Here is a 16482-nt window from a genome sequence, read left to right on the forward strand (position 1 = left end):
TGGCTTGGATTCACATGGGCAATAGGGCAGTAACATCTGAAGAGCACAAAGTTGGGAGAGAGTTCTCCTTCTGACTAGGTTCTATACAGAAGAGCATTATCACATGAAAGTGTGTTAACATAAGAATAGTGGAGCAAACCAAAACTATATGCTATCTAGTAGCTTGTTCCCATGATAGCTAGCCATATGATGATGGAAAAACCACAAAGAAGAGATAAGGACAAAAGTCTATGCTGCTGTTATTTTCTGGAAGCTGTTATACAGAAGCTTCCAGTAGTAGTAAGTGTGTACATAAGAAAAAAATAACTTCAAAATCCCCTTCAGGGGATTAATTAATAATTAATTAATTATATTTAGGTAGCCCAAATTTAAGCATATTTAGTCAAATAGGTCACTTCCAAATAACTTTACCTAGAATTTAATCATTAGGATTTAGCGTGTCAAGATTGACATCAGAATATTCTCCAAATTAGTCCAAGTATATCTGAAAATTGTGCCATAACTGTTCACTACATTCCAAATTAACTTGGCTAATTAAAATGTCTTGAATAAAATTGTTCTTTTAGCTCTGTGAGTTTATATAATTCCTTCATTTACTTGCACAAGACTTATGATCGAAGCCTCATGAATTAATCAACCATGTGATTTACAAGTTTTTAATTCAATATAAGGATTACACCAGAACATTCTGATTAAATACTTGGTCTTCTCTGAGATGACACAGTATAGTATCAAGTTACAGACTGCCAAAATAATAAAGCGGGTTTGAAAATTACACAGTCATTTTATTAGCATACCTTGTATATTTAAACAAATGATACAATCAGGTTTGGTAGACTGCCGTTTAAGAAATAACTGGCAAACTGATTAGGATTTATTTCTGTATTAGTCATTCTTAACATTATAAATTGTGGAATTATGTGCAACGTCTTTTCAAAGTTAGAAATTTGATGTAATTGTCCAGACTCTCTTCCTGTTCTTAAACAGAATCCAAATGATCATGAACCTAGGGCTTTAATTTTAGGGGAGCATATTTTTGATAGCACTCCTGTTCAGAGTAAACTTCAAAGAAGTAGTTGATCATTATGCATTTTAAAAAAATATTCAAAAGTGAGCATCATCCGGATTGGAATCCAAGCACGGAAGTGTAGGATTGACCTTTACCCGTTAGGGGTCCCGGTTCATAAGGGAGGCACAACTGCAACTGGTGTTGCCGGGAAAGAATCTGCTGACATGAAACAAACCTTTTTTGGCAGTCCAAATAATGAGATGAGGGAATGGACATTATTCTCAGTTTTCCCCATCCCCAGATTAGGCTTCTGATCCAGAGATTCTTGAGTAAGAATGAAAAGGACAGGGAACTCAGCTGTTGCCTAGGCCTTAGTTTGAACTTCAGATAACAAATTGTGTTGCTAGCTAAATAGGATTTTGACCCCAGCTACTTCTTTTGGATTATCACTATGCAAATTCTCTTCCAGGGAAAGGATCAGAAAGGGATATTTCCATTAAGCATAAGCCAATTTGATGTCCTCTAAAAACTAATGTGAACTAATTTCTTTTTCTGCTAAAATCTGTTTACAGTTTTTACAGTTTTATAGTTTTATAATTTTGGAATATGCATCTAATGAAATATCAAGAAAAAATAATAATAATATAAAATAAATAATATAATATAATAATATACAAATGCAAAAGAAAGCAAAGATAGTACCAATAATAACAGTGTCTTGAGTACAATCCCAAAACATCTGGAGTACCACTTGAAGACCCTTGGCATTGACAAAATCATCAGTCAATTGCAAAAGGCAGCTTTACTTGGAACAGCTTACATCCTGCAATGATAACTTTAACACCATCAAACAACAACATCTGTCCATCCTGGGTCCTTGGGATGGACTTGATAGGTGGATAAAAATGCCAAATCCAGCCCAAACATCTGGCTGACTGTGCAACCAACAATAATAATTTATTTAATTTATATGCCACCTGACTCCTGGCAACTCTGGGCAGTTTACAGTTGTTAAAACATTTAAAAACAAGGAACAATGCAAAAAACACAAGAACAGCACAAGACAAAAAAACAACAATGGCAAAGAAAACAAACCTAGAAGGAAACAGAAAGGAAGAAAGGGATGCCAGTTGTCCTCTCCAAAGGCCTGGGCAAAGAGCCATGTCTTTAAGGCCCTTTGAAATACTAGTAGGGTGGGAGTCATTCGAATTTCAGAGGGAACCTCATTTCAGAGGGCAGGTTCTGCTACAGAGAAGGCACACTTCTGGGGTCCAGACAGATGGTATTGTTTAATCGATGGAAGCCAGAGCACGCCAACCCTGCCAGATTCAACTGGCTGGGCAGATTCTATGGGAGATAGATGGCTTCTCAAGTGACTAGGCCCTATGCCATGTGGGGCTTTATAGGTAGCGACTAGCACCTCAAATTGCATCTTGCAAATTCAAAAGAATTCATCTTGCAAAGTTATTACTGTTCTGTACAAGAAAGCTACCAAACTCCATATCTGTAGCTGCACTCTACATTGTGGTACAGCCTTATTTGGCCTTATGATTATTGGGTATCTCTTATTACATGTTCACTGTAGGTACATTCTGAATTCATTTATAGGAGCTTTATATTATAGACAGCCTAGGATGCTTTTGAGGGCAATATCCTCTAAACCTGAATTTTTTTTCTCTTCTAACATTTTTGAGAATCTATCTGTGAACATTTTCATTCATTGGAAATATAAAATTCCAATCTTATACATAGTGTATTTAAAATATGATCAATACAATATAAAATGTAGTAAGATATAAAAATAAAATAATAAAATACATAGGATTAAGGAAAAGGGGTCAGAAACCACAGGCATCCCCCAGGGAGGGGAACAAGGTGGGACAATATGTGTATCATGTTGTACTTGCATCAGACTTTATTATATCCTTACATGTTGTACCATTTGGACAAAGACATCATGATACACATGTCATCATTTTGACACCCATGAAAGAAATCCTAGGTTGATGACTTCATATTGTATGGTGAGTTTCATGCTAGAGAAAGAGGTGGAAGAGGATAGAGTGGCCAGATCTCCATCTGGGGCTCTACACAAAGCCTTTACTAAGCTTTCAAAAACGGGTTTTGTTAGTGTTTCTATTGTTCTATTGTTATTGTGATTGTTTAATTCTTGGTAGATTATTTTTTTCTTTTTTTCCTCTAAAAAGACATGAGAGCTATGTGTGTTTTATCAGAATCTCAACACCTACTCTTTGATATATTGGCTCTTCCATAAAAAATAGTCCATTATGTGAGCTTTGGGTATTTAGCACCTAGAATTCAAGACTCCCACAGCTTTTCTGTCACAACATCTCAGAGGTATTTGCATTTCTCGCCTCAGTAAAGCACAGTGTTAGGTAACACGTTATAGCAAATGTACTTTCTCTTTGTGAGATGCAGAATTCTTATATTTATGGTGACAGGCTATACTGCTTTTCTGTTTCTCAGCATGTTGCATGCATTTATCTTCTGCGAACACAACCCTAGTCCCTTGGAAGCTAGCTAGATGGATGAGCAGTTGCCTAGGTAGCTATATTTCATGCAGGGCAGAAATGATATGAGGGGAGCTTGAGCTTCTTGGAGAGCTGAGAAAAGACAACAATTCATGGAGAAATCTAGAGGTATATAAAAATGCTCCCCTAATCCAATGTCACAGAAAGAGTCGCCATAAAGAAATGTATTGTAAAATGTCCTAACGTTGGAATGATTAGAAGAATGATGTAAGTTATTAGAGAAACAGACTTCCTGAGTTAGAGGAAGAAATGAAACTGGGATACAGAAATTTGGAGAAGTTTTTCCTTGATTATGGAGTCACAGAAACAGGAAGATGAGCCATGCCATTGTCAGGATAAACAGGTCATCTGCGATGCCTGTTTGACAGGCCAAATGGTACTAGCAAGCTGTGTGTCTAATTGGGGATATGATTCCTTGGGTAAAGCACTCAATCAGGCACCGGCTCTAATTTTGTTGGCTTTGGATTTCAGGAGATAATACAGGAAAAGGCAAGGACAATAAAGCTACAAAGAGTGGCAGAAGAAAAGAAATAAATGTTTATTAAGCAAGACAGAATTTGTTCTTGTAGGCAGACTATTCCATCTTGATAAATAGTGCCCCAAAACAATTCTCCTGCTACAAACAGATTTCACAACTGAAGAAATGTATACCCAGCCTGGTGGCTTTCAACTGTATAGTCTAGGACTCTCATAGCTTGAAGGAAATAAATAAAGAATATGCTTTGGTTTCCAATATTAAAAAAGTTTAAATCAAAAACCTTAAAAAAAGGAAAAAGAAATGAAAAGAAATTACTGTCAATAACTGTCAAAATAAAGCTGCTACCTAGAAATCGTACTCAATTTTAATGATACTACTAGGAAATGAAAATCTTTGGCTAGATAACAGCTTATTTGCTTGAATGATTTGAATGTTCCTCTTAACATTTACTTACTCTGAGTGTCAGATCTTTCTGTAGTTTAGTTACAGTATAAAGAATAATGTATAAATATGAGTAAGAAAGAGCTTGCCAGAAATTCAAAGCAGTGATGTATTTGCATTACATTGTATTTATTACTTAATCATGAGCAATATGCTGGAAGAGACAAATAGATGAAGGGTGAACTTTTGTTGAATTTTATCTTGATGACTTCCCACTGTGAGCTGAATTATTTTGATATTCATGTTTTGTACAGTCAAAATAACAGACTTTGATGTCAGTGGTGAAATCTTCAGTATAGACATTGGCTGGATTTAGTCTTAATACTAAAACTAAAGTATGGCTGCATCTGCATGACTCAGCATACCCGAATTTATTGCAGTGCCTGGGAAAATATTTGCCCAGTGATCCAGAGGTAGATTATTGATCAAAACAATAACTGAGCTAATGAAATATGAAAAAGACATCTTGGGGCTTGCTTCCAGCTGATTGCTCCTGGTGGGTGTTTTTCCCTTCACTATTATTTTTAAATCCTTTAAGAGTCTGTGGTGAGATGAGAGCCATGGCCAATTTGGTGAGAAGAGGCTTAGCCATCTTCATTCCCTTTTTACCCCCTTATTTCAGGCCCCCCACCACACATGGAGGAGCGACAATTAAAAGAAAATGGAGATGGAAAGACTGCTTTGTAGGATTGCTCTACATTCCTGTCTTTATGCCCCAAAGACAGGAGGATGAGTTAAACTGGTCTTGATTTTGTAGAGCATGCCCTGATTCAGATTAAGTAAACTCCAATTTATCTCAGAATATTTTGGAATTATTTAGGATCAGATTCTGTATGGAACTATTGGGATTCTTGATTTACACAAAATGTTGGGCCTTTCAATACACAATTAAATGTATTGTACAGGTAGTCCTCGACTTAAGTCCATTAGTTCAGTGACTGTTTGAAGTTACGAACATGCTGAAAAAAGTGACTTATGACCGGTGCCCAAATTATGGCTGTTGCAGTGCCCTGCGGTCACATGATCAAAATCTGGGCACTTGGCAGCCTGCCCACACTTATGACTGCAGGGGCGCTTCAACTCCTCCCAACCACCTATTTCCTCCCATCTATGCCCTTTTGCCCCCCTGCTGCCCTGTGCTCTGCTGCCCCAGATGACCTTCACCATCTTCTTACTCCAGCTGCTGATGAGGTGTGCCTGGCCTGGCTGCTAGGCTGGGTTGGGCTGGGCTTCAGCTGTGAAAAAGAAAAAAAAAGCCAAAAGCAGCTCCTGAGCAGCAGTGCACTAAAACACCCCTTTGTGCCACACTTCGGGGTGGGGCTGGGCTGGGCCTTTTTTTTTTTTTTTGCAGTGCGAAACAAAAGCCCAGCCCCACCTAGGAACATGGTGCAAAGGGGCATTTTGGTGCGTTGTGCTCCAGGAGCTTTATGCAAATGGGGGTTTTGATGCGCCACAGCTCTGGGGCTGCTTTTGGCTTTTCTTTTTTTTGAAGCTGAAGCCCAGCCCAGCCCAGTCTGGCTCAGAAGCCAAGCCGGGCATGCCTTATCAGTAGCAGGAGCAGGAAGACAGTGAAGGTCAACTGGGGGGGGGGCGGAGTACAGGGTGGCAGGGATTTTGGAATGCAGGGTGTTGAGGGTGACCACAGCTGGGATTGGGCTGAGGCAGCTGGGGCTTCCTGGGGCATGGCAAGCAGCCCCAGAGCCACACGGTTCTAGGGCTGCTTGCTGCCCCGCAAGGCAGGGTGCAGGGCAGCCAGAAGGGCAGAGATGGAGGGGAGATAGGCGGGTGGGGGATTTGGAGGCAGTCCCTTACTTTACTGAGGCTTGGGGCTGGAAGGGACCAAGCCTTGAATGGGTTGGATTGGGGTGGGTACATGCTTAACAACCCATGATTCTTGGTTAAGGATGGCAACCAGGACTGCCAGGATTGCAGTCTCTAAGCAATGCAGTCACATGACATCTTGCTTTATGACTGAGTGATGGAAATTCTGGTCCCAATTGTGGTCGTAAGTCGAGGACTACCTGTATTTAGCCCCTGTGAATTAAGTTCACGTTCATATATTCCTCCCTTTTTTCCTGTGATGCAGCTGCAAAAATATGGAGTGCATTTGCCTCCACTTTTAACTAACTGCACCTAGGCACTGAATCTAAATTGGGAGGAATTATTGTTCACTTTAAACTTGGTGTGTAATTTATTTCCTAGCTTTTTCAGATAAAATGTTTTGTTTCTTTAATCAATTTATAAGTCATCTCCATTGCTGAGGCAACTCTAAGTGACATACTACCATATAATAAACATAATTTAGAATCCAAACAAGAAAAAAAATCTCTTTGCTTGTTTGTAATTAAAGCTATCTACATTTCCATGTTTTTACATAATGAAAAACTGCAGTTAGTTGAAAATATAGGCTAATATTTTTAACTAGCTTTCAATGATGCTAAAGGAGGGAAACAGAAGTTGGAGGAAGCTCACACACATAGTTTTGAAGTTGCCAGAGATCAAAGCTACTAGATAAGTTGTAACTAATATCTGTTGAGTAAAGTGGTAATTTGATAAGAAAGATAGTGTTGTGGTTAAGGTGGATTAGAAACCTTGAGTTCTAGTCATCCCTTAGGCACAAAAGTTGACTGGGTGTCCTTGAGCTGGTCACTCTCTCTCAGCCCAACCCACCTCACATGGTTGTTGAGGCACTGTACCTTGAGGTACAAAAAAAAAAAAAAAAAGCTGGACATAAATATAATAAATAAAAATAATAGATAACTAATTTCCAGTACAAATCAGAATGTGTATGTTGAAGTAAGTGATAACATCCCAGATAGAGTTGTACTGTAGATAACTCTTGCTTTCCTTTTAGGCATTTTTCTAAGCGTGTCCAGGTTTCCCTTGCTTTATACTAAGGTTATTTTCCCCCCAAAAGCGAATTTGCATAAAGAGAGACACTGAATTAGTGGAAAAAGGCAGTTGTGGAATATGGTGTCAAAGTTTATAACCGCAATGCATTGAGAAATGTGTTCATTAATTTTTAGAGCCTTATTCTTAAGCACTATGTCACTCAAAAATGTTTTCTTCCTTGACTCATATTCCATGTATAATGAAAGCATTTTCTTCCTCTTTTCTCCTACTGGATTTCTAATGTGCATGGTTATCATGGCAGACAAAGAGGTAGAATGCATCATGGCACTACAAATGCTACTAGCTTTCTTCTTTATGTTGTGTATAGTAAATTCACCCATGTTAAAAGCTTATCCTAGGGCCGAGGATCATTCACCAGCTTTGGCATGATATAATACATCCAACTTTGTTTCTAGTGCTAGAGAGGTCCTTTGCCTTTTCATTTTGGACAAGTTGTTGATGGCCATTTTGATCCCATAGGAACAGATATGGAAGAAAGTGGAAGACAAGGATCCACAACCACAACAACCACACAATACAATGGTAAAAGTATGAGGGAGGGCAGAAAAGAATTTTGGCAGGAAAATGTTCAGTTTTGGCATGTTACAGGTAGTATATTTAAAACCACAGTGTGTCTGCATTTAAGACAATGGAGTATGATGCTTCTGTGTGCAATATAAGTGTTGCATTTGGCTTAGGATGAAGACTGAATGGGCTATTAAGCAGATTAACCTTTGCTTCTACTTCAGAGATACTTGATTTGGAACATTTTTGTTGAGAATTTAACTAAGTCTCAACTATAACTTTGACCTCTAAAAATAACAATGGATTACATAGTAGCTGTAACATACTGGTCCTTGGTACAACCACATAAGAGGAGGAATATTCCACTGGAAAATATCATCAAACTGTAATTCATGTCTCTCTCATTCTATTTGCTGAGTAGGGAGTATGAACCTAACTGGGGAGATTCCATATTCCAGCTATAATACAATGTGTGGATAATGAACTGCATTTACTCTGAAATTTGTTCTTGCAGTGCTGAAAGTATCAAACAACTTTTAAAAAAAAAATAAGTTTCACACTGAATAAAATTTTACACCTCAACCTTACAGAAGTAACTATTTCGTACGAAGATTATACTAAAAATCTCCTAACTTTGTCAGTATATTGTGGAACTGCTAAGGGATGTGTGGATAGGCTCAGATGTGAGTATCTGCAGGAAGATGTGTCAAAATGTGCAAGAGGACAAGTGTGGTATTATGACTGAAGCCCCAGCCTTTTGTATGTGCATGTTAATACATTTGGAAAAGGGCCTTTGACTGCCACACCATGCCACTCATTCTGCATTTTTTGATCCTCCGTGGATGACATTGACTCAGAATCTCCACAAGCATACATTATGAGGTTCATTTAGTTTACAAATTAAGATATAGATTAATTTTTAAAAAATCACAAAAAATGATACATGTTTGTTTTAACATTTCAGCGTATCCAAGAGCCAAAATAAATACTTTTTTTGTTTGTCAAAATCTCTCAGAGGCTCTCAGGCATATATTTCATCTTCCTGCTATTCAATGTATTTTTATGCTGTTCCTCAGAAATATGAAACATGAAATTGCCAATCTAATATACTCTTGTTAAGAATTATTGAGGATGAGGCCTTACTTATTATAAAAGTAATAACAACAGGCAGATAAACTGGTATCATGGCCATCTGTTATATAATCCTTCAGACAAGGCACACCAAAACTCAAACATGAAGCAGACTAAATCCAAACAGAACTGTAATCTCAGGAAAATACACTTTTTGTTAATTATTTGAATACATAAAATTCAAACCTAGATATCTCTTATTCATACATGGAAAGTTAAATGTGCAGGAGTTTCAAGAACTTTGTTGGTGATGATTGTTTCTGCTTCTGTTTCTATGGAAACATATTCTGAATGGCTACTCATGTGATAGCATTCATTATAAAATAGACTGCTACAAAATACTGGAGAGATGAAGCTTTTAGTTTAAATCCTTTATTGAAACATCTGCAGTAACCTGAAATACAAATGGCTAGAATAAGTGCTTTTCAATGAATCCAAGCGTGAGCATCCATAGAAGGTATTTCAACACTTGAATTCACTGATGGCTATCTTCTATCCTATCCTTCTTGAAATAGTCTTAATTGTCCTTGGGAAGTGGTGGGGAAGGGACATGTATTAAATAGGAGGAAAAGAGTAAATCAGTTTATACCGTTGTCTAGGATTGAGATAGACATCACATACTTTTAAGTATAAATGAGATTCCATGGTTGCATAGATCCTGTCCATTGATTTGATGTAGTATAGGCATATCTTGCCCATTCTAAAGCATTCACTATCTAAAGTGAAAGTGGTTATGAAAAGTTACTATTTTTAATACCCTAAAATTATCTGAGTTCGAATTATCTTGTTTAGATAATGTCTCCTTCCATAAACACTCCTGTTAATTAATTACTAGTGTTATCCCTGCTTCAGATTCCATATTGGGAGAAGTCTGAACTGGCTTAACAAGAAACAAAGCTTTTTTCACTATAAACTGCACTTCACGGGATGCCCACCATTATTTCTACAAGTTGCTTTGGTTCCAGAGTGAGCTTATGAATATGCTCACTTTTCCTGGAAAACGTATCTGTTGCTTTTAACTTGTAAATCAAAACTTTCTTTAATACATTTTCTGGATATTGTCTAAGTGACCTAGGTTATTCTAATTCATTGGCTCTGGTTATAAAAGATCCTGATTTTCTTGACCAAAGATGTCCATGGTTTCATTGAATAGTTACAAATTATGACTTATATTCATTGGCCTAAAAGAATTTGAAGCTTGGCCTACCTAGATTCCCTTCTCCTAAGAAATGAGCTAATTAAGAGTGGAAAGAAAAATGGTTGGGTGAGTTAAAATTTCAATTATACTTGGAAGTGGGAAAATTTGGTGGGAATTGTGGAGGCATCTTTCTTGTATAAGAGCCCTGAAGAACCTAGCAAGGGGACAGTATTTTGGAGACTCTCTCATATATGTAAATAAAAGCAAATATTACAAAACACTGTTAAGACTTCAATAAAACAATTAAAGGACTCTCAAACTCCTGTAGTTCTTACTACCCAGAGAATTGGGGTGGAAAAATGTTTGGACCCTAGTTTACAATTACGGAAGATAAATGTAAATGAAGTTAGATCTGTAGCACTTCTAGTAAAAATATGTCTTTCAAGAAGATGTACATTTTAAAATTGTGAAATTTGGTGCAGTTTTAAATGGTGGCAAATCTCAAGCTTCCATTTTCATGCATTTTACACCACAATATTCTAGTACCAAACAGTAGGTCACATGAAAATAATAGATTATACAATTATTTTTCATAGAAGTGTTAGCTTATTACCAAATTGTCCCAAGTAATGTAACTGTTCTAGATTTAATGAAGCAGCATGGAATTAAGCTATAGGATAATGATAAGAAAGTACCACCATCATACAAGAATTAGCTGTAAAAGTTGCTCAGAAAAGGCTTGCATGGAACTTGATATACATCGGACAATTATAATTGGCAGTCTTCAATTCTTAGCAGGTGACCTTAATAGGCTGGGTACGAACAGCTGTAAACAAATTAACTGCAAAACCATAATACACAAAAGCAAATCTATATATTTATTCAAAAATAAATATTTATTTAAAAATATTTATAATCTGCCCCAATCCATATGAATGCTCACAAAATATAAATCTGTAATATGATTCTTTCATCCAGCAACATTTTGTTTTGTAGGATTTTGAGTTAAATAACGAATTGAAGATGAGTGTTCTTAATCTGCTAGAAGAAGTTTTGAGAGACCCTGACCTTTTGCCACAAGAAAGGAAAGCTACAGCAAATATCCTGAGGTAAAAAGGATCTATGAGTTTCATCACAGAAGTATTATGAGAGAAACAGAAGTGTGATAGATTTGGATGTTTAGTTTCAGTGTATCACTTTAAAGGGGGGGAAATACAATTGCTTTTGTTACAAAAATGTGCTGCCGAGCAACTGTTTCCTTGAGAGTTAAAGCCATTTTAATCTTCTTTCTCTAAGGAACATATACTGCAAAATTATACTCATGAAGAATTAGGATCTTTTAATTCTTCCTTCCACCAAAAGTTTGGCTGTAAATTAAAAATATGCGAACATTCTAAATATATTATATAAGCAATTTGAGCAGCCGAGTCCCTCCAATAACACGTCCAATCCACTTGTTTATATGACACAAACAGTAATTTCCAGTTCCAAACAGTTCGGTGCTACAATTAAAAAGCCAAACAAATACTTCAACCGTTTCCAAAGAGGTAGAGCCAAAATATTCTTCTGCAAGAACAGCTACAAAAAGCTTGGGTAGTACCTTATACAACATGATAAACATGTTAGTCTGAAGCAGTGTTTCTGAACCTCAGCAACTTTAAGATGTGTGGTATTCAACTCCCAGAATTCCTCAGCCAGCCATGGGAATTCTGGGAGTCGAATACCACACATCTTAAAGCTGCTGAGGTTCAGAAACACTGGCCTTGAGAGCAGCACAAGACTCTGTTGTTTCTGGTACTATTTGCCCCAGCCTTCATCCTCACTTTCAGGCAGGACTGCTCTACAGAAAAAATCAGGCTTATATTGCTGCCTACATGATTGCCTAAACACAGTTACATTAAAGCATTTGTTACCTCTACTAACAAGTTGGTAAATGGTGGATCTGAGAATCAATATCAGTGGATCTGCAACAGATTAACCATAAGTATTCAATGCATGATTTTTCATAATTCCATGTCATCTTGGAGGAAGGTTTTGCATAAAGTCCTTCAAATCTCTCTCGGTCCCTGTGCTGTTTTATAAATGTTTGGAAATAGCATGGAATATTTCCAGCATGTATTTATAGAGTACTAGAGGCATTACACTTAAAAATCATTCTGAAAATGCAAGACTTACATGGCATTAAACTCAGTGGAACTTATTTCTGAAGAAACAAACAAGGAAAAAAAAGTGATTATCAGTTATTAAGTATTATATCAAGACAACAGTCATTATGATGCATCCAGTAAGATCTTCTCAAGGAAGCTTTTGGTCATATCCTACTTTCTTGAAGTAAGGGGAAGAGACCCAGAGGTGCTGTGTCTTAGTTGCTGTTGTAGCTTTGCAGAATATCTCCCCTAGAATTAAGGCTTGCTACATCCCTTCTAATGTTCCAGAAGCAGCTACTGAAGATGTAATTTTTCTGTGAAGCATTTGGTTAGTTTGTTCTTGCTATCTTTAATTTAGTTCATTTTGAATGACTTATACTAATGTATTTATTTGTATTACTTTAATTGGTTTTCTTATTTATTTTTCATGTTATTATAATTTATTCTTGATTGCTGCAACTTTGATTAGTTGTTGTTTTAATGTACTTATATTTATTGATTGTTTTGTAAACCACCATGAGTCTTCATTGATTTGGCAGCATACTAGTGGAATAAATAAGCATATATAAAGACTTGGAATACCTACAGAGTAACTATTACAAATAGCGCAAATGACTGTAGAAATTTCATTGCTATATCAAATATATCGCTAATTGTTTTTAGGACACTTTCTCAGGAGGATCAAGATGACACACACTTAAAAATAGAGGCTATAATGCAGATGGTGAGTTCGTTTAAATAAATATATGTTTGATTTGTTTTTCATTTATATAAATTCAGCTTAATCTCTGGAAATGATGCTTGACTATTCCATCGTTACTGCCTTTATTGCATATCACTGTCTCTTATATTTCCCTTTGATGGCAAGGTGTTTCAACTGTTCAATAGTTAGAAATAGTGAAACAAAATAGCTATGAACATGAACGTTGGCTTGGTGAGATGTTATGCAAAATGTGGGGCTTTCATTTCAATAGACAGAGGAAGTTGGTTAAAATGGGTCATATCTGTGAGAAATCCATTTGTATATCATTACTCCAGATATTTTATTACACAAAGTATTCTTTATTTACTTACTTATTTATTTATTTGTATAGCCGCCCATCACACAGAAAAGTGACTCTAGGTGGCGCACAATAAAAAACAATCATAAAATCAAAATATTAAAACAAGTACAACTAAAAAGACATCAGGCAATATTATTAACAACAAGATAGTAGAGAAAATTGATGTTAAAAACAATGCAGCCATCTCATTAGATCACCATTTCCTTGGGATCCCTAAGCCTGCTGACACAGTCATGTTTTGAGGACTTCCAGAAGGATATCAAGGATGGGGCCAATCACACCTTGGGGAGGGGGATGATGTTTCACAGGGCAGGTGCCACAGCAGAAAAGGCCTGTCTCCTGGGTCCCACCAGATGAAACTCTTTCACAGACAGGACCTGCTGTATACCTCTTCTGCTGGACCTGATGGGGGAGGCAGATGTAATCTGGTGGAGGCAGTCCCTCAAACAACCCTCAAATAATTATTTAAAATTGGAGTGGCAATTTGCAAGTGAAAACATAAAAACATATTTTTTAAAAAGTGAGAATCTGTTAACCATGGAAGAGTTATTTATGTAGAGGAAATATCAAGTTGAATTTGAAGCACGGAAAGTTTTAGACAGTGCGAAGTGCTTGATCTAACAGTGACAGCAAACTCCTAACTATATTCTTGTTCAAGATCCATGCATATTATTTACTGTATTAAACTTTATTTTCCTATTTTGTTCTAGGAACATGAATACTTTAGGATTCTGCCCATACTATGCATTTTTATTTTAAGAATTGGCTATTATCTTTTACAACTCCTGCATATCTATACAAACCCTTTTTTTAGTAATATCTATTCATCTGAGTATTTTATTGCTTTTAACTCAGATGGAGAGTCCAGCAGGACTCTTCCCAAAATGGAACTGCAGAGAACCATGAGGAGGCATATACAGAATCTGAAGATTTATAGACCAACAAGAAATACTTAGAAGAAAAAAAAAGAAACCCAAATACAACAGTCCACCTCAAGAATAGCCAGGTCCTGTCTGAGTAGCCAGAGTGCTGTTAGTTGAAATGGGATGAGAAAGAATAGCATGGTCTATTGGAAGAGGGCTGGAATCCTGAACTGCAACACTCTACTTTCATGAGAAGATGCAGATACACTGCAATAGTTTGTTGCTTGTTTTATTACTTACTGAAGTCATTTTTAAACAGTAGCAGTACAATATACTTTGTGAGGAATAAAAGTGGACGACTTCCAGCACAAAATATGCTCATGTTCTGTATCATTAAATGTCAGTTGAAAGGAGAAAGGAGAAAGGGGAAAAAATTCCTAGAATCTTGCAGAAAGAATTTCGTTGGTAAGAGTTACAAGGCATACTTCAAATCTTGTAACTACAGGTAGTCCTCAGTTACAACCACTTGTTCAGTGACTGTTCAGTTACGACACTGCTGAATGAGAGGGACTTACACCCAGTTACAGTGAGCCACAGTCAGGTGATCACCATTTGCTGGCTTCCCACAAGGAAGGTCACAAGTTGCTCCCATAACTTGCCCCTGCCGCTTCTTCTCCTGAGGAGCCCCACTATGGAGGACAAGATCCCCTCACCCACCTGTCCTCAATAGTGGCCTCTGCTGGCCTGCCTGCGCTCCGTAGTGCCTACCCACAGCCCATGCCAGCCTACCTGAGGCTCTCACTGACCCACCTGTGCCCCGTAGTCCCTGCCCACAGCCCCTGCTGGCATGTCCACACTCAGTAGCACCCACCCATGGCCTACGGCCCACCCACATTCAGTAGTACCCATCCGTGGCACCCACCGGCCTGCTTGCACTCAGTAGTGCCCACCTGTGGCACTCACTCACTTGCCTGCAGCTCTCATCTGCTGGATTGCTTGCCTAGGACTCCAGTCACGTGAGGTCCTCTCTTAACAACCTGCAGAGTCTCTGGGTTATGATGGTACCCAGGACTACCAGGATTGCTGTTGCTAAGTGATGCGGTCACCTGATGTTGCACTTTATGATCACATCACTTAGTGATGGAAATTCTGGTCCCAATTGCTGTCATAACTTGAGGATTATCTGTAAGATCCAAAAATTACAGTGAAATTGTTTTATTAGTTTACAGCATTGGGGAACCAATTTTGGATTTCACAAATAAGAGCTCTGGGCTTTGTTTAATTTGTGAAATGCTGTTTTGAATGATTGAGAAATAAGAATATCAATGCCCTTTTGGAAGAACTCTTAACTTCTGAAGTCTTAATGTATTAATTTTAGGAATAAAATAAAACATTAAAATTTTGAGAGAAGTTCATTAATATCTATAAAAAAGATAAACATTTGTAAAGCTGGGCAAATAATCTATCAGCAAAAGGGAAAATTCGTTATGGAAGATTATTTTTTCCCCCCTGTGTACTGTATTTTATGTTTAATTTCTGTTGAAATTAGTTCAACGAGGACTTGGCTGGACTGTGCTCCAAATAACTATCTCTCTTTCATAACAGAGAGCTTACTTACATAAGCGCTTTTCCCCTTCATGATTTTCCTTTCACAAATGATAAAAACTGACTGATAAAATTGATAAGACAGCTATTAACTTAATGTTGTATAAAACAAATGAAAAGATTTAAATTCCCTTTTAAACAGTTTGTACATGTATGTACATATTTTTACTTACAGCTAGAGTGTCCAAAACCAGAATGCTTTGAAACACTATCAGCCATGGAACTTGCTGAACAAATAACTCTCTTAGATCACATTGTTTTCAGAAGCATACCTTATGAGTAAGTGATTTTCCAATCATTATTATGGGCATGAAAATATGTTTAAGCAAAGTTTTGGATGATAGAAGGATCCACAGAAAATTGGAATGGATAATACATACAGTGGAATTGGTACAGATGGAATCGGTGCATATCTCTCAGCATAAATGGATCATGAAAGTTGATATCAAAGCACAATAAAATAATAGCACAATATTTCTATGCTGTTCTTTGTGAGCAGGATACAGTTTGTTTTCTAAAAAGGCTAACATGTCTGTACATAATACAGCTCCAAAGAACCAACAACAAACTTTCTGTATGTGCTTCCAATTCAGGAAGTCTGTAGGTCAGATAGCAAGGCCATTAAAGGCTGAATATA

General features: G+C 37.2%; 1 protein-coding gene across 2 annotated transcripts in view; it reads left to right on the top strand.

Annotated features, from left to right (window-relative positions):
• The window catches only part of RASGRF2 (Ras protein specific guanine nucleotide releasing factor 2), a 118131-nt gene that overhangs the window by 90864 nt on the left and 10785 nt on the right, over positions 1-16482 (top strand). For both annotated transcript variants that reach the window (XM_088130484.1, XM_088130483.1), the window contains exons 19-21: positions 11163-11275; positions 12977-13037; positions 16021-16124. In XM_088130484.1, the coding sequence (XP_087986610.1) occupies positions 11163-11275; positions 12977-13037; positions 16021-16124 (278 nt within the window). The remainder of the gene's footprint in view (positions 1-11162; positions 11276-12976; positions 13038-16020; positions 16125-16482) is intronic.

Source organism: Python bivittatus, unplaced genomic scaffold, assembly GCF_059951505.1.
Source record: "Python bivittatus isolate LINGU-HERP-01145 unplaced genomic scaffold, Pbiv_v1 ctg000850_np1212, whole genome shotgun sequence".
In the NCBI taxonomy this organism is placed as follows: domain Eukaryota; kingdom Metazoa; phylum Chordata; class Lepidosauria; order Squamata; family Pythonidae; genus Python; species Python bivittatus.